This window comes from Rhincodon typus, chromosome 2 (genome assembly GCF_021869965.1).
Source record: "Rhincodon typus isolate 14 chromosome 2, sRhiTyp1.1, whole genome shotgun sequence".
Classification (NCBI taxonomy): domain Eukaryota; kingdom Metazoa; phylum Chordata; class Chondrichthyes; order Orectolobiformes; family Rhincodontidae; genus Rhincodon; species Rhincodon typus.
In genome coordinates, this window is record NC_063333.1 from 131,224,608 (window position 1) to 131,249,468 (window position 24,861).

General features: G+C 40.5%; 2 protein-coding genes across 5 annotated transcripts in view; both read left to right on the top strand.

Annotated features, from left to right (window-relative positions):
* Positions 1-12,716, top strand: part of zdhhc11 (zinc finger DHHC-type containing 11) — a 112,114-nt gene extending 99,398 nt beyond the window's left edge. For all 3 annotated transcript variants that reach the window (XM_048616997.1, XM_048616991.1, XM_020523265.2), the window contains exons 8-11: positions 128-186; positions 3,112-3,220; positions 4,131-4,215; positions 8,832-12,716. In XM_048616997.1, the coding sequence (XP_048472954.1) occupies positions 128-186; positions 3,112-3,220; positions 4,131-4,215; positions 8,832-9,223 (645 nt within the window). In that variant the 3' untranslated portion in view covers positions 9,224-12,716. The remainder of the gene's footprint in view (positions 1-127; positions 187-3,111; positions 3,221-4,130; positions 4,216-8,831) is intronic.
* Positions 12,717-23,115: 10,399 nt separating this feature from the next.
* Positions 23,116-24,861, top strand: part of LOC109912438 (tubulin polymerization-promoting protein) — a 37,784-nt gene continuing 36,038 nt past the window's right edge. Inside the window, exon 1 of one of the 2 annotated variants that reach the window (XM_048616125.1) lies at positions 23,116-23,207. The gene's annotated coding sequence lies outside the window, so the exon portion shown is untranslated. The remainder of the gene's footprint in view (positions 23,208-24,861) is intronic. The other variant, XM_048616122.1, reaches the window with a different exon arrangement.

A 24,861-nucleotide genomic window follows, 5' to 3' on the forward strand; every position in this document is an offset into this window, starting at 1 on the left:
ATTGGTTTTAGGGGGTTTTAAATAATTCAAAATACACTGCTGAAAGAGTCTGCTAACCTTTTGGCTATAATTGGATATTTCTTGTTTCTGTTGCTACCATTCTCTAGTTCTTATATTGTCATTTCAGGGTCTGCCTCTAGCGAAGTCACAGCCAGAAGTAGAACTTGCTGCATCCTCCAGGTTAAGGTAAGGTGTTCAAAAACAATGTATCCTCAAAATTTCTCCTGTAGTGTGTGGCCAGTTTATTTAAGAGTGCAGACATTTGACTTTTTTTTGCATGGTTGTGCATTCTCTGTCACAGTAAGTGGCCAATTTGCAGACAGCTACGCAACTTCTGAGGAATGTTGGGCAAGAATACAAAATACTTTATTTTTGAAGTAGCACAACAAAACAACTATAGATACTGCCAGACCTGCTGAGTTTTCCCAGCAATTTCTATTCATGCATGTGACTTCCAGCATCCGCAGTTCTTTTTTCTTTATATATCATCAGTAGTTGCATCACAGCTCTTAATTCTCACATAAACAGTTTGCTGCTCTTATATCAGAAACTTTTGAATTAAAAGGCATCCCCCCCACCATTAAATGAGGCACAATTGGTTTCCATTGCTTGTCATCTGTTAGACTGAGATTAATTGTACCCAACATTGGGAAATATAGGTAATTAGCTGCTTAATGAATTGCAATATTTTCAAACTTGTCTGAATTAGATCTCCTGAAACCTTAAACACATGTGCACAAACCATGGAAAACTGATGTTAGAAAGTACAATAAAATATCACATGTGGCATGGTTGAGACTTGAGATAGTCAAGACAAATTAAAGCTATAGAAGCAAACAGAAGACAAATACTGTAGAGTAATCTTGATCAGTAATCAGAAGCGGAAGCCAAATGAACAAAGGAGAATCTAATCAATTTTCCTTAATGTTCAACACCATTACTTCTGATGCCTCCCCTAACTATTACAACTCTGGGCTTCACCATGGTTCAGAAACTGAACTGGATTAGCTGCACATATTCTATGACTATTGGCAACATTTAGGGACCGGATGTTCTGTGACGTGTAATTCCTATCCCGAATTCTGTTAAACCTTCCCAACATCTACAAGAGGCAAGAAGTAATGATAGAATACACCACTTATCTGTGTGAGCAAAGCTCCGACAACACCCAAGAAGCTTCACAACATCTAGGTAAAAGCAATTTCCATGTTTGACACTCTGTCCTCCTTCTTAAACATTCACTCCCTCCAGCACAGGTGCAAACAGCTGTAGTATGTACCAACTAGAAGATGCATTCCAGTGCCAGACTTTACAGCCCCTGAAGTGATCTCGGAAGACTCTCAACTTTACCAAACTGCAGGGGGAGAAGCAATAAATGTCAGCCTTTCCAGCAACACCCACATTCCAGGAATGAATTTTTATAAGATTGGTAGATTTATACCTTAAAATTGCAAATTATTAGAGGCAGTAAGGGGTCATTGTGCATTAACAACTGGCTGTGTCAATTATAATTTCCCATGGGAGGATTTTTGTTCAATGAATACAGCAACTCAATATTTTTTTAAAATACCCTTTGGACTCTTGTCAGTACCATGCAAAAACTAGTCCATATGTCTTATGAGGCACAATCAGGGCAAGTGGTCAACTTTCTAAAACACTAATGTGACATTTGCATGAGGTGGTGGGGCACAAGTTACTTCTTTCTGATTCCCAGACACTGAGAGATCGCTGTCTGCTCTCTATCAACATGAACAATGGGGAGATAAATAAAGAAAATAGAATCCTCGCCAGGTTTTAAGTTTATTTTACCTCCTACATGAGCATTTATTTAAATACTTTGGGCATAAATTTGGACTTTGCCAGTGGCACAAGTTCACCGCAAGTACATTCCTTCAAACGGCAAAAGCAGTGTCGCCCCTTTAGGTTTATTTTCCAGATCTGTTTTTCATAACTACTTTACAATATGCTACAATTTGTTGTGATATATACTCTTCCCCTTTGTACCACTTTGTCAATATAAAAAGAATCATTCTGGTCTCTGGATTTATGCCAATATTGTCATGTATTTGGCTATCAGGAGGGCTGCACATTTGATCTTTCTTCTTAACTTTCCATTTATCTCTTATCATTTTAACTCAATACCTCTCCCTGAGAGGTAAAGGTGCAGAATAACAGACACTGAATTGGTGATGCTGGGCTGGAATTTTTTAAAAGTATAAAGAAACCTACCCATCAAGAGAGTATTATAGCAAGCCAAGAGTATTATGCGTCAAAGGATACAATTCAAAATTGCCTGTAAATATTTGTAACTAATTTCGTCTTATACAAGAGGTTTTGGTGTAATAGTGTCCCCTAATGTAAGTCAACTGAATTACATTTTGGAGATTGTAAGATGTAGTTGCTGTAGATTTTGTTTTGTAAAATCTATTGTTGATGTGTCTTGACAGTCAACAGAAGGTTGTGAAATCCCTTGTTTTGTGCAGTAGGAACATACTTTAATGCAAACCTCATTCATGCAATTTTGTGATAAACACCTCAGCATAATTGTTGTTTTTTAAAGGAACAGTGTTCTCATGAAAATTTGCCTCAAAGCTACGGCTATTGGAGAAAAAGAAAGTTAAGGAGTAATGTAGTTTCAAGATAAACAGAGACTTGCATAATAATTTTTAGCTTCAATTACATGTTTCCTCACTTGGGGAGGAAGGTAGGAGTGGAAATATCTATCCATATAATTGCAGTATTCTGCATGCAGCATCCTGGGTAGCAGTTAATTGCAGTAGGTGCTAGTATGTGACATATAATAAATACAAAGGAACAGAAACCAAGTTGGCCAGGAGGGTGTAGATTCTAATGATTTTTGCTATATACCTTAGAATTTTCTGGTGAGGATTTGTTTTACTTCTGTAATGGCCATTGAGAAGTATTCCTAATGAGCAGAGGGTTTTGGGTCTAATGCAACAGACCCAATAATCTCCCAATTGAAATTTCATGGGTTAATGGGTAGAATCAGCAAACAAAAAAAAATGCCAAGGCAGGATTTATTTTCAGTTTTAAGTTGCCTTTGCTAACTTTGTGCACCATCCTGAGATATATCCTTCTTTGTTTCACCAGTGCTTTAAAATATCAAGACCAAGGTCCAGTTGCCAACAGACTGTCCAATAGTATCTGCCTGGAGACTTCAAGTGTTTCTACAGCTACAAGCTCCTCACACACTGGGCAGGTAACTTGTGGCTCAGTTGCAAGATTTTTCCATTGGTTTTTGACCATGGTTTACCAATGTCAGAAAAATCCAATGATAATATTAAGTATTTTCTTAACGTTGGACATTTTTGTTTTGTTTTGCACAGGTAGTTACAGATACTTTACAGCAATGTAATGGTCCAGAGTCATATCTCCTGTGCAGTTATTTTGATGGGATACTGAGTGTTTTAGTCTGAGGAGGTCCCAGGCCCAATCTTTGACCTCTGATAAGTTAACTTATTTGACAGAGGTTCCAGGTGACCTTCCAGTGCATGGACTGCAGGAGGGGTCAATTATCCAGCATTTGCATTTGTGATTGTCCCTCACTAATTGGAAAATATGCATGTTGACTTTGGGTGAGGGTGAGATTGTGCTGGGGAGCGATGCTTCAACAGGCTGTATTGGCTCCCATTGTATGTGCAGCAAAACCAAGTCTGCACCTCACAATGTAATAGGTTTGCTGCCACAATCCTCTTTAAGTGTAGTTATGGTCATGTTGTAAGTAATAATTATACTATTATTCAGGACTGTCAGCTAAATTCATGTTATGATCTGGCTACGGACAAGTAACTTGTTTTAAAAATTAACGAACATACTTAGGAAGAAAAGAAAGTCGTAAGATTCCATAGTTTTGGACAAACAATAAACTTTACTATACAAAGGTAGAACACTAATAGAATCTAGAGGATACACAGTACAACTTGTTTTCTCATTATCCAAATTGGCATGAATCAAATATGAGTAACAAACATCGATTGAAAACCCAACAGAGCACATCAAATTAAAAATGTGGTCAAGACAAATCCCACCGATTTCTTCTTTTAACACAGTTATTGATGCATACTGTTCAGTTCACTAAATCCTTTCTCCTGTATCTATTTTTAAACTAGGTTCTAATTAAAAGGCCCAAAAGTGGTTTCAAAGGAGACAGTCACATTGATGAGACTAAATTCACTTCAGAGAGAACATCTACTGGTAAGGTTTTTTTAAAATATTAATTTGCTTAATGTAATTTATGATTTATCTTTTTTTTTCTTTGAACAGTCCCCTAAGATTTCCACTGATGGGAGGATGCAATTACAGTGTAACATGTTTACATAGGAATTATCAGTTGTGTATGATTTTGTCTTATCCAGCTTTCCCTTTCAAAGGTTCTGTTGAATTTGCTTACACCAGGTTTTCAGGAAGTATAATCCATATGCAGTTCACTGCATAAAAAAACTCTCTCATCTCCCCTCTTTTTCATTTATCAATTATGTTAAATCTGGATCCTCTATGGGAAACAGCTTCTCCTTACTTGGTCTATCAAATTCCTCCTAACTTTAAACATCTCAATTTTAACTTCCTCTGCCTCTCAAGGGAACAATCCAGTCTCTCGAGTCTCTCCACATCACCAAAGTCAGTCAGCACTGGTCAATCTCCTCTTTACTTTCTCTAAGGCCTTGACAAACATGGTGAAGAAATTTAGCATTGAAAAGTTGAGAGGAAGCACACTAGTTTTCTCATATTTTGTCGGGTAGATTGACAACTTCAGATCCCCAACTTCAGAATCACACCATTTTTTGAAAAGCCAAATCCTTTTATTGAGGGAGGAATGTTAGATTTGATTTGATTTATTATTGTCACGTGCAACGAGATACAGTGAAAAATATTGTTTTGTGTGCTGTGCAGAAAAATCATACCTTACATAATTGTATCAAGGTATGATTTGTAACATAATTTCTAGCATTGTAACATCATATTGGCAGATCAAAACAGGAGGACATTTTGAACTACTGCTATCTCGTGTCATTCACTGAACCCTTTCCCCATTGCCCTGCAAATCTTACCGTTAGTTGCTTTCAATGCCCTTTTCAAAGCCATGATTCAATCTGTTCTTCCTTCTAAAATATATTACTTTGTGTTTCTCTACATCATATATTGCATATGCCATGTGTCTGCTTAATCCACCAGCTTGCTCATATCCTCTTCAAGTAAATTACTGATCACATTGTTCATTGTATTTCTGAGACTGGTTTCATCTGCACATTTTTAAATTGTGCCATGTGCACCCAAGTCTAGGGATTAATATGGATCCAGAAATTCATTGACACTGACCTTGGAAAACTACGCTGTACACTTTCCTCCAGACCAAAAAAAATACTCCACCAGTACTCTTTGTTCCTAGTGTTATTGCATAGATTTCAGAAACCTTTAAGACATTTGGATGACATAATGTCACATTATTTTCCAATATAAAGGTCCCTGCCTCACTTTCAATTGTGTACAATGTATAGTCAGTCAGTGCAATCAACCATGTGTAGTAAGTAAGCACAAAACCCAAACTAGGTGTCAGTCTGAGATCTTATAACAGTGTAACTAGTGTTGTTAATAAATTTCAAGTCATCTGCATTCAAAAAGAATCCAGTCTTTGTAGTACAGGTCACAGGATCTAAAACAGAGGAACTGCTAAGACAGCACTATGCTAGAAGTGGTGTTTGTTCTAAGAAAGCACAACATAACCAACTTCTTATCCGTGCATCAGTTGTCCCTTTTATTCTAAAGGCTTTCAACTTTGCCAGCAACCCTATCAGATGGCATTTTATCAAAGATCATTTGAAAGTCCATTTATGTAACATCACTGCATTACCCTCATCAACCCTGTCTATTATCTCATGAAAAATAACTCCATTACGTTAGGGTAGATTCTCTGCCTCACTTAGGCGATTGGCGTTATCCAAGTTCAAGGAGAAAACAAAGAAAATGATCAATGGCCCATTCTACATCGCTCTCCTTCCACTGCACTGGGTCAGAATTTTCCTGAGGCCTTTTGAACAGGTATTCCTCGACCTATGCCTGGGTTAGATAATTAACTTCACTGCCCCATCTTTGAGTTCTTCAGTAGTAGCAGAAGATCTAGCCTTCATGTAATTGGTCTGCAATCAACAGCATCTTCTGCTTCAAGTTTCACTGACAGATATGTTGACAGCATCTGTCAGTGAAACTTGTATTTTCTTTCATTTTTAGAACAAGTTTAAAGGAGTAATACTTCAGAATGGCAGTTCATGTCTGAGATGTCCTATAATGTCATGCAAATTGTGAATAGTTTCTATCAATTCATACCACTGGGATCTGAACCAGATTTCCACTTGTAGGATTCAGAATCAGTAGGAAAAAGCTTGAGTCCAAGAGTTAGGGTTGAATGCAAACTCAAAAGACCAAGTTTTAGCACAAAGTGACATCTAGTCACTTTTTTTTAAACATACATTTGTTAACTGTTCTGAGTTAAACCCAGAAATAAAACCAAATTTTATTTTCTCAATTGTAGAGACAATGCATGTGAATGGTATAATCTGTTTGATTATAATAATTTAAACTCTTTTTAAAACATGTGTAAAGATCTCCGAAAGGAACTTTGATTTGAGCAAGGGATCACTTTTCTTTCATCGAGAAAGCCATTTTGCTTATTGCTGTGTATCACTTTGGAGGTTCAGCAGGCTATAGTTTGCAAAAGCTGTGATATCCCAGAAATAGCCATAGCAATGTTGAAAAAAGGATTGTACTCAGTCACAAACAAATGAGGTATTAATACCTTGTACAACATTATAAAAACTGATTGTTTTCAACACCAGTTGTTCAGTCATAGAAATGTAGTGAATCCTTTGAAACACCAGTTGTGGCTCATTTTTGCTGCTCAGTCTCAAGGTTGTAGGATCAAGTCTCAAATCAGAGATTTGAACACATACTCCAGGCCAAAATCTTGATGCCATTTTGGGTAAATGTTAAAGATCCCGCCTCTCTCCAATGACCCTCAAACACAGATTATGTCATTGAAATCTTGGGAATCACATACTCATAAATTAACCACTAAAACAACAGGCACAGACAGAAGTGACACCATCATTGCAATCATAACTTTGTGGGAAACATTGTAGGACTCCCCATGCTCTCAAAGATTTCTTAAATGTCTAACTCTCTCCAGATATGTTACTTAGAGAGCATGCATACTCTATTTCAAACAGTTTGTGAACTTATAGAATACGGTAGATTTGAACACAATAAAATAAATATTTCCAATTTACAAGACTTGCTCACTAATGGCTGGGAATTTCATCCTTGAGTCAAGTAGCAAGAGTTGGGAAAAAGCCCAAAAATACTGGGTCTGGAAGCAAAGAGGGAATATTTACCAATGAGTTTGGAACAAAAATGCCTTAATGAAGCTTGGCTGAGGACCAGACAACAATTAGAGAGTTAAAACACATGAGACGCTGCCTAACTGACAGCTTGGGCTGTCTGATCTTTGTCAGTTTCACAGTGATTATTTACAGAAGCTTAGCGGGTTTGGAATGGTGGTGTCAGCTGTTGGCACTTTAAATGGTCTGGATGATCAACACTTGCGTTACCCTATAATATAAGGGATTTTCAAAGTATTGAAATATAAGGAATTCATCATTATTTCTAATTTGCCAAAAAAAAATCCTACTACCACTTTAAGGTTAATTTCTTCCATAGAGTGCTTAGTGGATGAATAGGCGCAGATGTGGGATGGATGCTGTGGTGGGATATTTTGCGGGGAGGGCAATCCAAAGTATGGGGTCATAGTAGGCCACGGAAATTGTTTGCGGTTTGCAAACCTTGGTATGGAGAGCATGAAAAGGATATTTGGACCTACCTCTTTAAATCTTTCATCATGTAGGCTAAGGTGTCTGTGATGTTGTAAATCGACATTTTAAAAATCTAGTCCGATTCCGTGAAGATTGCAGATGAAAAGGCACTGCCCATCTGCACAATGGAGGAAGCCAGGTTGAAGTACCAAGTGTATGTACGCAACCAAGGAACCCTGGGAATGAGGTTGGGAATCCTGAAATTCAGCTGGCACTTTTAAAGGACTTCTAAATCAACCTGCCTGCACAATTCTGGCCCACACGTCACTTTCTCACTTATGGATAAACATTATATTCTCTATTCTTTGTGATGAATTTGGTGTATGTACCTCACATTCATTTGCTCTTTGATGCTTATTCTCCAGAATTGAAAGGCAAAAATAAAGCCATTAGAATAAAATCCAGTTTGCTTGAGGGTTTGCTGTTCATGCTAATGGAAAATAAGTTATACAACAACTTGAACTTATCTAGCCCCTTGAACCAGGTAAAACATTCCGAGTTGCTCTTCAGGAGTCAGATGAGCTTTTACACCGAGCCATATAAGGAGATGATTAGATAGATGAACAAAAGCTTGGTTAAAGAAGTTTTAAGGAAGAAATAGAAAGGCATTTAAGGAAAAAAATTCATACACTTGGGGTGTATATGATTGAAGGCACAGTCTTTAATGGTGGGGAAATGGAATTGGGGAATTCACAAGAGGTCAGAATTGAAGGAATGTAGGGTTCTTGGAAGGTTAAGACTAAAGGAAGTTACAGTGATAAATAGGGTTGCATCGATAGGGGATTTGAAAACAGAGACAAGAGTTTGAAGTTGAGATGTTAGTGGTCTGGGAGCCAATATAGGTCAATGTATTTGAATTACATGTTGATATGTAGCATATCACTTTTTCCCTCAAGATATAAATGGATTTGTAACCTGTTGTTTGATCCCTGTTATTCTTTTCAACAGTTAGCTCTATTCCTGAACCACTGGAGAACTCTGATTTAACGCTACAGACTGATCATAAGAGCACTCAAGGGTCTCACCGACAAAGCCTGGAGTCCATAGAAGAGATCCCGGTTGTACAAAACCCTCTTGGTAGTGCTGCTATGGACAATGGGCACAGGGACGGGAACGGCAACACAGGCAAGTGCTCAGATGCATCCAATCATAATGTGCTTGTGGACAACACTCCAAGCTTGCTGGTGAATCCAAGGGACTCTGTGCAGTCTGTGAGACGTGTCAGCCAGCAACCAACAAGGACTTCTTTAGTCAGACAGGATGGAGATACAGCTCATCAGAGGCACAGCCAATTAGTACAGCAGTCCAGTGATATTGGGCAGAATACTACGTCAGGGTGAATTGAAGACTTTTGCTGAACACATCAGAAACTTTGAGAAAGAAAAAATGGATCTAAAGCACAGAGTTTACTGGTGCCTTCTTGTCATTGGCCTGCAATCAACAGCATCATCAGCAGGCTGAGTGCTGGACAAGTGTAGAATCCCAAGGGGTGGAGTTATTTGCAATAACTTCTCTGAATCCTGATGACATAATGAGTGGTGAAAAGAGTGATTTACAGAAGAAAACAGTCTGACCGATTTAAACAATTCAGACTCCAAACGTCCTGGGTTCCCCTCTGTTGACACAAGTCAAGTCTGACAGTCATTTGACTCCAGTAGACCCCACTCCATTAGTGACCCATAAACTCTCCCAACTCCAAACTGGACACCCTGTGCCAAATCCTAGGTACTGAGTCAATTACACGACTGAGTGATCCACGCCACTGAAAGGGTATGTCGGTGCTGCCTACCCCAATCCATCTGTTTAAAATACAATGTCCCAAAGCTCTTTCACCAGAAACCAATTCTGATTCTGAAGAATGGTGGTAGGAACATCTTTCACTCCAAAGGAAATACACACGATAGAAAGAAGGGCAAGTGATCTATTCTGGGATTAATGATCTTTCTCTTAGAACACCTATTTGAGTTTATCTGCCACCTGGTGTTGGATCCACTTCAGCCAATGGATGGAATACAAGACAATCATTTTTTGAAGAAATCTGATAACATACTGTGTGCAACCTTCCCCTCCCCCAGCCTCTACGCCCCTTCCACCACACCAATTGTGAAGTACTGTTGTCTTTCCAATCCCAAGAACTGCAGGCCTCAATCCCATTCAAATTTGTAGGTCTACACTAAATTCTTGGCATTTCTGTACTTCTCTTAATGATTGGTAAAAGTGTGATTTTCAATAGAAAGTCAGAAGCAGAATTGAGCAACAGAAATGACGCCCTGGTTTTTTTTTGAAAAACGATCAACTTATATCACTTAAAGTTAATCCACTGATGTAAATCCACCTTAATTAATACCATGTTGGCAAATGATCCCTAGCCGAAAGGAATGCTGTTTCCATAAAATGCCGTATGATATTTCCTTAGCAAAATGGCTGAGAAAAATGCAGATGACTTTCTCATGGCCAGAGTTCCCATGACAACCTGTTCGCGTGGAGTGGCTATCATTGCTATCCAGAGATAGGTACTTTAGACAGAGCTGTTCAACAATACAATGTCCAATAAGTCAGTATGTGATCTGCTCCCTTTAATTTTCTACATTGTCCAATCTTATGAAAATGTGAGCTGCTTTTGCCCGAACTAATGTGAATGTAAATCTGTTTGGCTGGCAGCTCTGTAGTCCGGCAGTGCCAGGATCAAGTGCGTGAGCACTGCGGGGAAGACAAGCAGTCCCTGAGGAGGAAGAGTCAAACTCCGAGGCAAGGTCAATATTTTGGATGAACCTGCTTTGCAAACACTAGGTGGGGAGGAGCTTGAAGGGTTGGTTCCAATGAGCCAAGGGACTTAGGGAATGCCGTAAAGTGAGTACCCCCATGCCTGACAGCAGGCCATCCAGTAAATACAGCTGGCTGCTCTCTGAACCTCCATCTCCCCCTACCAGACATGAGCAGCAATAGAAGTGGAATGAGAGCATTAAGCGGCCATTAATTGGTTACTGAAGAGCCTCAATAGGTGGATGGGTTGCCTAGCGTTTGCCCACCCATCATAACATGGGAGACAGGTTAGGGGGTGGGGAGGGGAACAGTGAGAATGTCACCCATTTTGTTTTATGAGCTCCCTGGCTTTCAAGTATGCTGGTGGCAGATTTGTAAATGTTACAGCCCTTCAGATGCAGTATGTCAATTTTCTTATGCAGAAAAATGCACCCAAGGACAATGCAAATGAAAGATCTATTGTGTAATATTGCTGTCTCATGACAGATGTCCCATGTAAAATTTTAGCAATAAATCATGGATACAGCTAAATAAAGTACTAACTGATGTTTCACTCTCTAACTTTATTGCACCATACATACGATCAAATTCAATTCAAAACAGTTTACTTCGAAGCATGTAATCAACCATCTATCACTATCTGCCATGACAGAAGACCCACAGTCATAGCCAAAAAATAAATGAAAAATAAAAAATATGCAAATGCATGGAGCAGCTCTCTGATTTGCATAAACTGTACATGCCCATATTATATAGCCTGAAGGTAGGTTTGGTGAAGACTGGAATGGATTTTGGCTGTCAAAAGTCTCATAGGCCTGCACATTATTTTGTGGGCTCCTGTTTCTGTGCACCACTAGAAATCCATAGATCGCAGTTTGAAAACCACTCACCTACACTAATCCATTCAATGCCCCTTAACAGTAAATACAAAGTAGTTGCTCCATAGTGAATTTCAAGTATTCTGAATGAGCCAAATTTATTATTCATTTTATAAAACATCAAAATCTTCTTTGTGCGCACACTTCACTTATTATGTTTTCGATTTCCTGTATTAATATTTCTAATGGAAATTCCCAACATAAACTGTCATTGTGTAGTGACACCCTCCATCCAGGATTTCCCTTATGATCTTATAATCCCTCCATGGAACTGTACACTTCCTTTGGCAGCAGGATATAACTACAATGTGATAAGTTAAAATAGGGAGTTTCCATTATAAATGTTGACTTAGGAAATTATCACATAATAAAGGGCAGCATGGCTAAACTATGTCTTCATATCTTGATCCAATTATCCACCATCCTCTAATCCTACTTCTAACAGAGAAAATTAATATTATTGTCTGGCCATTATCTCATCTTAACTCTGCATGTTGCCAGAGGTGATTAATATTAAAGTTTAAAAAATTATTGCAAATCACTGAAAAAAGCTGTAATAAATAGTAATCTTCAAGGAATCATCACTTCTAGTTGTTTAAGAGGATGCCCAGATAAAAATCAACAATGGAAAATAAAACATTTCAATGTTTAACATGTTAAAACTTAAGTACACCAGCTAGGTCTGAGCAAGAAGGGTTTGAAGAATTATTGGGATGAAACTAAAGTAGTATCCACTAGTATTGTACCAAAGAACTACTGTATAGCTAGGCACTGTAATGCCCAGCATGGTCTAGGCATGGCATTTCCTATCAGTACAATGAATGAATCATGCGAGTTAATTTAGATTTTCATTAGAATCATTTAAATGCACTTTTGGTGAAAATGTACTGTGCTAAATTCATCACTTTTTAACATTTACAGCCATATATCTGATTGTGTTTTAGTGCCTACTTTGTGAAACTTGAAAAGTTTTTAAATGTTTAAATGTGTGTATAGCTGGATTTCAGTCATATTCTTAAAGCCTCTCACCAGTTTTGAAACATTTTTAAACAGTCCCATTGTGTTGTTGCAGGGTAGTCTACCATGCAAATTTATTATTTGTTATAAAGCAGAGTTGTCCAGCCTATTAGCTAGATGTGGCTAATTGGAAAACAGATGTGGCTAACTAAATAAAACCCAGTAATGGACACTATCATTGGGCGTTTGATTTTCTTATACATGTTAGCATGGTATATGCATGTGAACTTTAAACTTTGTGTGCATTTGTTTTAAAATAGATGAAAGGTGGAGTGTGGAAGTATTTTTGACTGTAGTAATGTATAATTTTGATTATTGAATGGTGCTAGACTTTTATCAAATAACGTGGTTCAGTAGCAATATTAATTCTTTTGAGCCAGATTTAATGTGTTCAGACCCAACTCCAGAGGCTTGAAAACTTAGTCCAAGACAACAGTCCCAGGTGCTATACTAAGACAGTGCTGCATGGCGTACAGTGTCATTTTTTATCAGATGAGATGTGAACAGACTACATCTGTCCTCTTAAGTGAATGTAAAAGTGTAGCACCCAGAACTGGATTCAATTTTCCAGTTGAAGTCAAGCCAATGTTCTAAATAGGTTTAACTTAATTTCCTTGCTTTTGTACTCGCTGTCCCTATTCGTAAAGTCAGAAGTCACATGACACCAGGTTATAGTCCAACAGGTTTATTTGAAATCATAAGCTTTCGGAGCATAGCCCCTTTGTCAGGTGAAGTGAGAGAGTAGCACACAGACACAGAATTTATAGGCAGAGAGATCAAAAGATCGTACAAATGGTGTGAGCGGTGCATCAAGTAATAAGTCTCTGCCAGTGATCAAAAGTGTCAGACAGTATGAGTAAAGTGTTAACAGCTGAATAACAAGCGACAATTTGAGAAATTGTTGTGATCTCTCTACCTTAATAAATTTATACAGTTTTAGATTGTTATGGTTGAAATAATAACTTCATTCAATACTTTTCTTGTTTTGTAACTGCTTTATTAAGTGCAGAATGATGTATAGTCAGTGAAATTGTCATTAATATAGTTTGGGAAGAAGCAAGAAATATTGCATGAAACAAGAAATGTATGTGATGGCTGTGTTGCCAGAATGAAATGGGAAGTAATTTGCTTGTATTTTTATTCTGTTTGTTAGATGTACTGTATGAGCTTTGTTAAACAAGCTCTAATTGCGTGCTGTTTTAAATATTTTCCTTAGTGGAAGGGGGAATTGGGGTATGGTTAGAAAGTTTTCCAGTGGGGATGAGGATGGAGTTGGACAAGTTGTTGAGGAATTTGGGGTAATATTTATTGATAGGAGTGGGAGGTTTATAACTGGTGACAGAAGTGAACCTTTGTGATTGTAGCAGAGTCCGTTGCATCTTTCCCTACACAGTCGCTTCTGAACATATATGACCTTAAGCTAGAGATTCCACATTAATTTGCAAGGAATTGATTACCTCTATGCTTGCAAGTTTTCCTGGCTCACAGTTAGCTGAGTTTTCCTTTGACAGATTTATAGCTGTTCTGTTTCCTTTTCAGACTCAGTTCACACCCATGCCCCAGATACTACAGCTTTCCTCCTTGAAGCCTCCATTTCTCCTCACACCCTTCTTCCTCCCACAGTCTGTTGCCTCCCTCTCTGCCACCTTTTCAGTCTTCCCAAAGCCATATCATCCTCTTCCTCTCCCCATTCTACTTCTTGCCTCTCCTTCGTGTATCCTTCTTGTAGCTATTTTCTTTTCCACCCAGTCTTACAGCCATTTTCTTTCCTCCACCTCCTTTGCAGCTGTTCTGTTTTCCTCTCTAGACCCGGTAGATATAACTTTGACAGACATTGGCCTGGCTTTGGCAAAAGGCCCCATTAACCCGGCAGGCTCCAGATCTTGGCAGACCCCTCGTTCTTGGCGCAACTGGCAATTGTATTCTCTGGCAGTTCATTCATTTACTTCCCTTGATTCTTATATACTGGGCTTGCTGCAACTCCAGTCACTGGCTGTTAGTGTCCCATGTCTCACTATAAACCCATCAGCAGAGATTAGAGGAGCATATCCTCACTAATTCTGCCCATTCTACTTTCAGGGGCAATTTTTCCCTGATTGGTTATCCCTGTGATTGAATCTTCCTGAGCGATTTGAGGATGTCAGAGGTGAACTCACCTGCTACCCCTGTGTATTTTGAGCATTGGTACCATATACAAGATCTCTGTATACCTCCTCCAACAACACTTTCCAAATCCAAGTCTCTACCGCCAAGAAGAATAAGGGTAGCAGGTGCCTGTAAGTTCCGCTTCAAGATGTAGACGCTGACAATTAGCTCCATAAAATACTGCATTCTACTTTTGGCAGATACCTCTGGAGGGGTATGTTTTAGAATGTGTACAGTGCAGATTCACCAGTATGGTATCCCAGCAATGAGAAACAGAATTTATTTAGAACCATTGAAGTTCACAGCATTGAGGGATGCCCATTTTTGCCCATTGTGTCAACCAAGGATTGCCCTCCATTGTGATTGCTGAGGCTGTCATCCATATCCATCCCATTTCCAATACTTTTGCTTTCTTTGCTTCTGATTTCCCTCCCCCCAGATCCATGATGGCATTCCTCTTGTTCTCATTTTCCAACCCACCAGCCTTCACCTTCAGTGGATCATTTTCCACTGCTCTTACCAAATCCAATGTGATGTCCATCACCAAATCCATCTTCCTCTTTCTTCCCAGAATTCCAAAGTTCCCTTGCTAATACCCTGGTCCACTCTTCTATTTCCTCAACACCATTTTTCACTCCTGCCACATCATTCGTAAAATGACCTGCCATCAGGGCCATAAACACTACGTCTGGGTAATGCATTGATTTACTTGTGTTTCCTTTCAATTTGGTAAATTGTTTTCACTGCTCATGGATGTTGTCTACTCTAAAATGTGGACAGCAAATGCACATTGGTACTTTGTGGAACCCCCCAGTTGAGTCAGAAAATGGAACTGCAGGTTACACTCATTTGTCATTTAAATTCTCTCCCTCACTCTCACTATATCTTTGTTCTCCTTATTCATAGAATCCCTATAGTGCCTCTGAAGATCATCCCACCCAGACGCACACCCCTACCCTATCCCTGTAACCCTGCATTTCCCATGACTAATCCAACTAGCCTGCACATCCTTGGACACTATGGGCAATTTAACATGGCCAATCCACCTAACCTACACATCTTTGGACGGTGGGAGGAAACCCAAGCAGACATGGGGAGAACATGCAAACTCCACGCGGACAGTCGCCCGAGTCTAGAATCGAACACATGTCCAAGGCACTGTGAGGCAGCAGTGCCAACCGCTGTGTCACTGTGCCCACCACCCCCCAGTTGGCCATTGCCTTTGCATGTCCAGCTGGTCCACTTGGAATGAAGTCTTTTTGCATGAGGATGCAGATGTTGCAAGCTACCTGCTCTGAAACCCTAAGCCTCTTAAGACACTGATATACAAACATATCAAGGGAGTTGTTCATCTGACTGTAGGCCATCTGTTGGGGGTTTCAGTTCCCTTCAGTTGGATCTCAGTGGCCAGCTCCTCTGCCCTGTATGTGGGCACATGTTTTAGGAAAAGGGAGATGATCTTGCTACTGATGTTGCTTCTTCTGTTGTTGGAGCTGCTGACAGTGGTGTTACTCCTACCTTGAACCTCACCAGCAGGTTACATTCTGCTCTGAATGTTGGCAGCAGAGGGGGGAGCAGTTGACGTGGATGAAGTGTTGGGTAGATAAAATATCTTCGAGGTAGTTGGCCACCATCTGTCAAGGAATGAGAGCACTTTCTGACAGAAGAAGTACTTTGAACAGCAGTATCTCACATGGCCATGCCTGGAATTCCTCCATTTATTTGGTAAAAACCTTTGCAGGTTGTCATTTTCACATTAGGAATGCCTTCCCTTGGCACTCTTGCCTCCTCCAAACTGCGGGTTTGCAGACACCATGTGAAATACCTGCATTTTGGGCAAATGGAAATCCATGCACAAAATTGCTCTTCATTTTCCTCTGAAGTACTCTAAATGCCTCCTGAATCAACTAAAGGAATTGCTCATTGCACCCACAGCTACCCTGGGAAAGTCCGAAGCAGATGGGATCACTTTAGGAACAAGACTCAATGTCATTTGCTACAACATTTGCACTCCTCCAACTGCTTCCACTCAGCCTTGAAAAAAACCCATACACAATTTCCAAATTTTTGGACGATACCAAATTTTGTGCGTGCACTGGTGGTAGGAGTTGGGACTGGCAGGGTGAGTGATGGCATTACCAATGGGGAGAAGGGCTGCAACAAATTACAAGAAGACATTAACAAACCTGCAGATTGGCACTTAATTGCCAATGAATGGTTACATAGTTGTGTGTTTTGTGATATGTTTTGTTACGAATAATTTAGGGCACATATCACTTTTAAAACAAGAATTCAGATGGAGTGAGGAGGAACAAGGATCTGGGAGCAGAAATACACAAATCACTTAAAAATTGCTACACAAGTTGATAAGGCCATATCAAAAATAAATCAAGCACTCCGATTTATTTCTTGGGAATCGAATTGCAACGTCAAAAAGTTGCATTAAATATGGTGGTATTGTATATTGTGTACTGTATCGTCATTTTTGACCTTTTTCTATAACAATATTTACCAAGCTGTACTTGGCATGAAGGTGAGTTGCACCACCAACCAAGGTTCTTGTGATGATTTAAAAGTTCCCAAAATCAGCTCCCAAAAATTAGGTCAATTTAAAGATTGGTGCTAAGCAGTTTAATTTTCATTGTTTCTTTGGCACACTTTTCAATATATTCAATAGGTTGGGACAGAGAGCTGTGGCAAAAGGGAAGCATGAAATTCATTTCTAATTCAACACTGAAATTGAAGATGGTAGCTCCATGAATTTCAATTTTTCTGTTGTGTATTCTCTACAGTTTTCCTGTTTTCTGTATGATGCAGTGATTTCCACATTTACAATTTGAAGTTGTTTTGCTTGAGGCGTTAGTATGTCACTGAGTAGCCACAAGTTGAATGTTTGACACTTTGCTATGAATTAAACAAGTTGTTTGAAAACAAAGCGGGAGTTTCTAAGCAGGTAGAGCAGAAGGATTGATATCTGAAAGGAGAAGTTATAACAACATTCTGAGTGGAACTGTAGGGCTCTACTATGGAATTATAGCTCTGGCTTGACCAAATTAACCAGCATGCAGCAGGAGTAGCGAGAGGTTAAAGGTAATACAATAGCGTGAAGAAGTGCCACATGGACAGAAACCAGAAAATAAGGTTTAGGGCTATAACCACACAAAAGATAAGTTAACATAATACTGTAGATAGTTGATTAGATCAAGAAATAGCCTCACCAAGTTATCCACACAGATGTGATCATGTGATCAGAGACACGTGCAAGAGTACGAAAGAAGTGTTTAAGGAAGGAATCAGCATAGTGATAGCAAGAACCTAGGAGCAATCTCGTAAGCAGGGCAATTCTGAGTTGGTGAATCAGAAGCGACAGTAAGGACCTAGGAAGAACTCACAATTGTGTGACCCTAGGTCGGGGACTTAGATAAAAGGCATACTCTCTGGCCCAGAGCCTGATCACCTCTGTGTTTTACTGGTAGTATTCTGTGCAAGAAGTAAGGCTTGAGATTTTAATAAATAGAGTCATTTAAATGATAGCACCTTTGAGTATTTACCTGATTACTGCTGTTTCAGTTTGTGCAAAGAAATATTGATAATAAGTACAATAGCTACCATTCACCAACTCTTCAGTCCTATCTGCCTTTCAGATAATGACTGCTAACCTGACGCTGTGCTTTTATCTAAGATTTCTTCCATTTATATATTTTTAATGAAGCCTTTTTATCCTGATTGATTACAAGCTAGGAGGGCAGAATAAGGTTTATCTTCCATACTTGGGCAATAAGAAACAACAGAGATAGGATCAGATTTAAGACAGAAATTGGCTAAGCTGCTGGTTTAAGGCACATTTTTTCCAGCTCTGCAACCTGATTCTGAATCCAGTGCAAACTAGTGGGAGAATCAACTTTCCTGGAGCTCTGTGGAGATCAGTTCTTGTGCCAGCCTTAAACTCAAAAACCCTTTGGGTAATTCTATTGCTTACTGCTGCTGTGGTTCAAGAGGTCACAAGTTTTAATAATCCAAGAAAGTAATGAGCACAAGCTAGCTCCTAGCAACAGAGACAGCCTGTTTAAAGTGGAAATAAGGAGGCCAGAGGGTGGAAGTTCGAGAATGTTTCAGGCCAGCTCTTACGGAATGTGGACACATGCACGAAACAACTGGTTTCCAGTGGCACTGTTACTGAGAAAGAATATGGAGATGATAGAATCTATAGATTATGGAATTATAACTCTGGAAAAGCTGGTCTGTTTAAAAGCAGACAGTGAATCAGTTGTGATAATGTGGACTATTTATGGGCAGAATTTGTGATTGTCATAGAATTGCACTTGTAAATATCATGCAATTGATTGGATGACATAAAGCATGAGGAAGTTAAAGGTGAGGTTAAAGTTCTTTAAATGCAAGAAGGAAGCCTCTTTCCAAGGAGGGACAAGCAAGCTTGAATGAGTTAGTTGATCAAACCAATGTGGAACACATGACATGTGTGATAACAAACAAAAGCAGAAATTTCTGCAGAAGCTCAACAGGTCTGGCAGCATCTGTGATGAGAAACAAGAGTTAACATTTTTGAGTCCAGTGACCCTCCTGCAGAACACATTAATGATTTTGCCAGTAGTCAAACAGATTAATTGCTGGAGACTAGGAAGTGTAGAGGTTTGAATACATAGCTTCTTTGCATGGAAAATGGGATTAAAATGTTAATCACCTGTTCTGGTCTGATCTTTGAAAAAATCAACTTCACTTGTAAGTTTTGTAAGGGTAAGATTTTTTGCAGTAATTTTTATAGTGTACTTCAATAAAGAATGGTGTGAACGTTCTGTTGTTAGACCTGCCTTGGTTTATTGTTATCCAGAGTAAGCCCAAAAGTGAGAATAGAAGCCCACAGCATATGCAGCAAGCTAATGGGATGGCTAATGAAGTGTTCGGCTTTATGGCAAGAGGATTTGAGTACAGGATTAGTGAAGTTTTGCTTCAACTGTACAAGAGTTAGATCACACTTAGTGTATTATGTGTGGTTTGGCTTCCTAACTCAGGAAATAAATTATTGCCATTGAAGGAGTGCAATAAAGGTCCACCAGATGTGTTCTCAGGATGATGGGACTATTGCATGAAGAGAAATTGGGCAAACTGTGCCTGTATTCTCTAAAGTTTTGGAAATGAGAGGTGATCTCATTGAAACCCACAAAACACTTGAAGGGACAGACAGGGTAAGTGCAGGTTAGATATTTCCACTGGTTAGAGAGTCTAAAACTGGGGGCCACATTTTAAAAATAAGGAAGAAGTCACTTACATCGGAGATGGGAAATTATTTTACTCAGAGAATTGTGAATGTTTGGAATTCCTTACCACAGAGGGCTACGATTCTCCGTTTTTGTGTATTTTTAACATAGTGTTTGATAGATTTCTGATTATCAATGGTGCACAAGGTTATGGAAATGGTTAAAGTAAATTGAAGTACTCGACCAGCCATGATCATATTGAAGACAGGGCCAACCTGATGGGCTATTCCTGCTCTAATGTTTCTAAATTGTTGGATTTTCTAAGAGAATGTTGTTATGAGGAAATTGCTGAGCAACCTTCATTGGATTTGAGTCAAAATAATTTACTTTTACTGAAAAACACAAGTTGTTTTAATAAAGCGTATTTTATGACCGCAGGATTTCCCAAAGCATTTTGCAACCAAAGGAACACTTCTTTGAAGTGGTTGTGCAGTAAGAACTGCAATAGCCAATTAATGCACAGCAAACTCCCACAACTAACAATGTGATAATAACCATACCACCTGCTTCCCTGGTGTTGAATAGTGCATAAATGCTGGTCAGGGGCCCAGGAGGTTGTCTTTTAAGTCGTCCTGTCAGATCATTTACATCTAACTCATAGGGCAGCTGGATTTTAGTCAAAACAAAAACAGAAATTGCTGGAGAAACTCAGCAGGTCTGGCAGCATTTGTGCAGAGAAAGCTGAGTTAATATTTTGAGTTCAGTGACTGTTCTTTAGAACTGATAGTAGCAAACAATTGGAGACAGAGCTCAGAGTCATAGGGTTGCACAGCATGGAAACAGACCCTTAAGTCCAACTTTCCCATACTGACCAGATATTCTAAATTAAATAGTCCCATTTGTCAGCATTTGGCCCATGTCCCTCCATATGCCTTCCTATTCCTAGACATCCAAATGTCTTTTAAATATTGTAATTGTACCAGCCTCTGCCACTTTGCTCTGATAGCTCATTCCATATATGCACCACACTCTGTGCGAAAAAGTTGCCCCAAAGGTACCTTTTAAGTCTTTCCTCTCTCAATTCAAACCTATGCCCTCTAGTTTTGGACTCCCCTACCCTGGGAAAAGGCTCGGCTATTCACCCTATCTGTGCCCTTCTTGATTTTATACACCTCAATGAGGTCACCCAGGGAAAATAACCCCAGCCTATTCAGCATCAAAAACAGAAGTTGCTAGAAAAGCTCATCAAGTCTGGCAGCATCTGCAAAGAAAAAAATCAGAGTTCTCCCTTTAGCTCAAACCATCCAACCCTTGCAACATCCTTGTAAATCTTTTCTGCACCCTTTCAAATTTAACAACATCTTACCTATAGCTGGGAGGCCAGAACTGAATGCAGTATTCCAAAAGAGGCCTAACAGTGTCCTGTACAGTCACAACATGACATCCCAATGCCTATATTCAATGCACTGACCAATAAAGGCAAGTATACCGAATGCCTTCTCACTATCCTATCTACCTGCAACTCTACTTTCAAGGAACTATAAACCTGCATTCCAAGGTCTCCCTGTTCAGTAACACTCCCCAGGACTTTACCATTAAGTGTATAAGTTCTGGAGCTGGAAGCATTAGCTCAGCTTTCTCTCAATAGATGCTGCCAGATCTGCTGAGTTTAATCCAGCAATTTCTGTTTTCGTTCCGGATATTTAACAGTTCTTTGTTTTATTTTAGCTTGATTTAGGTATTTTTAATCAGACTGTTAAGGGATGTTATGACACACTTCTGGAGCAGGTGGGATTTGAAATAGCAGCTTCATTTAGCTTTTCCCAGAAAAACAGCGTGGCTGCACTTTTCCCAGCAACTGCAGGAAGTGCTACACCTGCCCCCACACCTCCTCCCTCACCCCCATCCCAGGCCCAAAGAAGACTTTCCACATCAAGCAGATGTTCACCTGCACATCTGCTAATGTGGTATACTGCATCCGCTGTACCCGTTGTGGCCTCCTCTACATCGGGGAAACCAAGCGGAGGCTTGGGGACCGCTTTGCAGAACACCTACGCTCGGTTCGCACTGAACAACTGCACCTCCCAATCGCAAACCATTTCAACTCCCCCCTCCCATTCCTCAGACGACATGTCCATCCTGGGCCTCCTGCAGTGCCACAATGATGTCACCCGAAGGTTGTAGGAACAGCAACTCATATTCCGCTTGGGAACCCTGCAGCCCAATGGTATCAATGTGGACTTCACAAGCTTCAAAATCTCCCCTCCCCCTACCGCATCCCAAAACCAGCCCAGCTCGTCCCCGCCTCCCACCTCAAGCCCCACCCCCATCTCCTACCTACTAACCTCATCCCGCCCCCTTGACCTGTCCATCCTCCCTGGACTGACCTATCCCCTCCCTACCTCCCCACCTACACTCACCTTTACTGGCTCCATCCCCGCCTCTTTGACCTGTCTGTTTCCTCTCCACCTATCTTCTCCTCTAGCCATCGTCTATCCGCCTCCCCCTCTCTCCCTATTTATTTCAGAATCCCTTTCCCCTCCCCCATTTCTGAAGAAGGGTCTAGGCCCGAAACGTTAGCTTTCCTGCTCCTCTGATGCTGCTTGGCCTGCTGTGTTCATCCAGCTCTACACCTTTGTTATCTGCGACATGCCATTTCACAAAACTCTGATCCAGTGGCACTAAATTCAAAACTGGCACAATCCAGTCACCACATGCTTTCGCTTTTGTTGTTGTTTATAAACAGCGTGGGACACATAATGGGAAAAATTCTACAGGGAGTTCATCCAAAACCCATTTTTGCTCTCGAGTCCCTGCCAACTCGTGTCAGCACCCGATTCAAAACAGCACGGAGTGCGGAAAACAGATATCGGATGCGCACAAATAGATAGCGGGAAGGCATAAAAACGGCACTCCAGGTGCTGAGCGCAAGATTAGACCTCTCGCACAGTAAACGTGAGAGATGAAGGGTGTGGAAATCCCTGCGGCCCCTGGGGAAGGCTCCCATTTATGGGCAAAAGCAGGTTTCGCCTCTCCGCTGATGTTGAAAATGACATCGGGTCGCAGCTCCCGCGGGGGGGCGGACTGTATCAATTACCGGCTCTGATTGACAGTCACCTCCACCAATGGCCGGCCAAGTTCCGGGATCCGTCAGCCCCGGGCTGGCCAATGGGTGCCCCGAAGCGTGGGGGGCGGGGCAGCCTGCGCCCAACCCCCTCCCATCCACCTCCTGCCCCGGGGAACTGGAGCTGGGTTCACGTTTATCCCAATCTACCTGCCTGTTGTGGGGACAGCGAGGAAAAGCTGTAAGTATCAGCAAGGCAGACCTTTGCTGACTACGGGGTTTTGCCCTGCGTGCGTGTGCCATTCATAATAAGCAAAGATAAAAAAAAAGGTCAAGCCACCCTCGGGCAGAAGGGCTGAGGCGAAATGTTTACACCGTCTGCCTGCTAGAGCTGACGGCAGATGATAAACGGGACTCCTTGCCCTGTACCTATAGCGTTCGTTCGGGTGTCTGTGCACTTTTCAACGCTGTTTGGTTGCCCTTACAAACAGGGGGGTGTGCTAACAGGCGCTTGATTTTCAGGTTAAACGACAAGTTGTATTGCCACCTTCTTTCTGAGACTAGGATGTGCAAGCTTAGAGGAGGACCTCAGAGCTGTTTAATTTTTTTTTAAATCAGAAGTCCTTTACAGTCTGTGGAAGCGTTTTTGGTCTTGCGGCTTTACATCACTGTAACTTGCAGTACTCGTGCAAAAATCTAGGCAGCTGTGCTTCACAGCACGAATAGAGAGAACAGTTACCAATCTTAACGGCATGATTTCCGGAGTTATTAATTCGAGCCCATTAACACGTTGTAGGGACCGCAGATGCTGGAAATTTGAAATTAAATAGAACATTCTGGAAATTCTTTGCCGGTCAGATAACATCTTTGGCTAGAGGAGCATGCTGCTTCAAGTTGATGTAAATCTGTCGATACTGATCATTGCAGGTTTCATCAGTTCCACCGTTAAGAAAATAAATTAGCCAAGTAATGGATTTGACCTCTAGACTGTATGGAGTTGTTTGGAATTTATCTGGCACGGACAGTAGCTGCAATTGATTTTGATATTCTCAAATGACAGAAGGGGTAAAATTGACCAGGGCTTTAGCTTCTGATTCATTGTCCCCACCCCCACTCTCCTTGAAATGACAGGTGAACTTTTGAACAGGATCAGCTCCATCCTGCCTTTGAAGTGAAAGTACAAATGAACTGAGCAACGGCGCTCAGCATCAGTACTGAGCAAGGAGGAGCTTCGCCTTCTACTGGTAACTTCCTCTTGCAGATCAAAGATGAAAGCTCTCCGTTGAGGGAGTGATCTGCAAATCAACCGGTGTATTTCCATATACACCAATCGTATGGTGTAGTTTACATGATCAAATTTAATGTAGGAAAACACCCCAAGGTGGTAGGAGCTATTCGTTTATTCCCCATGTGGTCAAAAACAATTTATTAAACCTAAGGCATGTAAGGGGGTTGTCAGGAAACAGTTTCTTTTTCATGCATTGGGTTAGTGGATATCTAAAATGCTCTCCCCAGACCCACTCCTTAAAGGGTGTGGATACTGACAGTCAAATGAAACTTCCGAGGCCAAGTTAGAGTTTTATTAGGCAATGGTTTCAAGGTAGTTCAGAAGGTGAGTTATATTGGACTTAAAACACTAACTCTGTTTCTTTTTCCACTGTTGTTACCAAACCTGTCGGGTTTCTGCAGCATTCTCTGTTTCTAAATTATGAGTATCAAGGGATATGGAAACATGATAAATAAGGGATGAGATAGTAGGAACTGCCAATGCTGGAAAATCTGAATAACAAGGTGTAGAGGTGGATAATCACAGCAGGCCAAGCAGCATCAGAGGAGCAGGAAAGCTGACGTTTCGGGTCTGGACCCTTCTTCAGGAACAGAGGGATCTTGGGGTC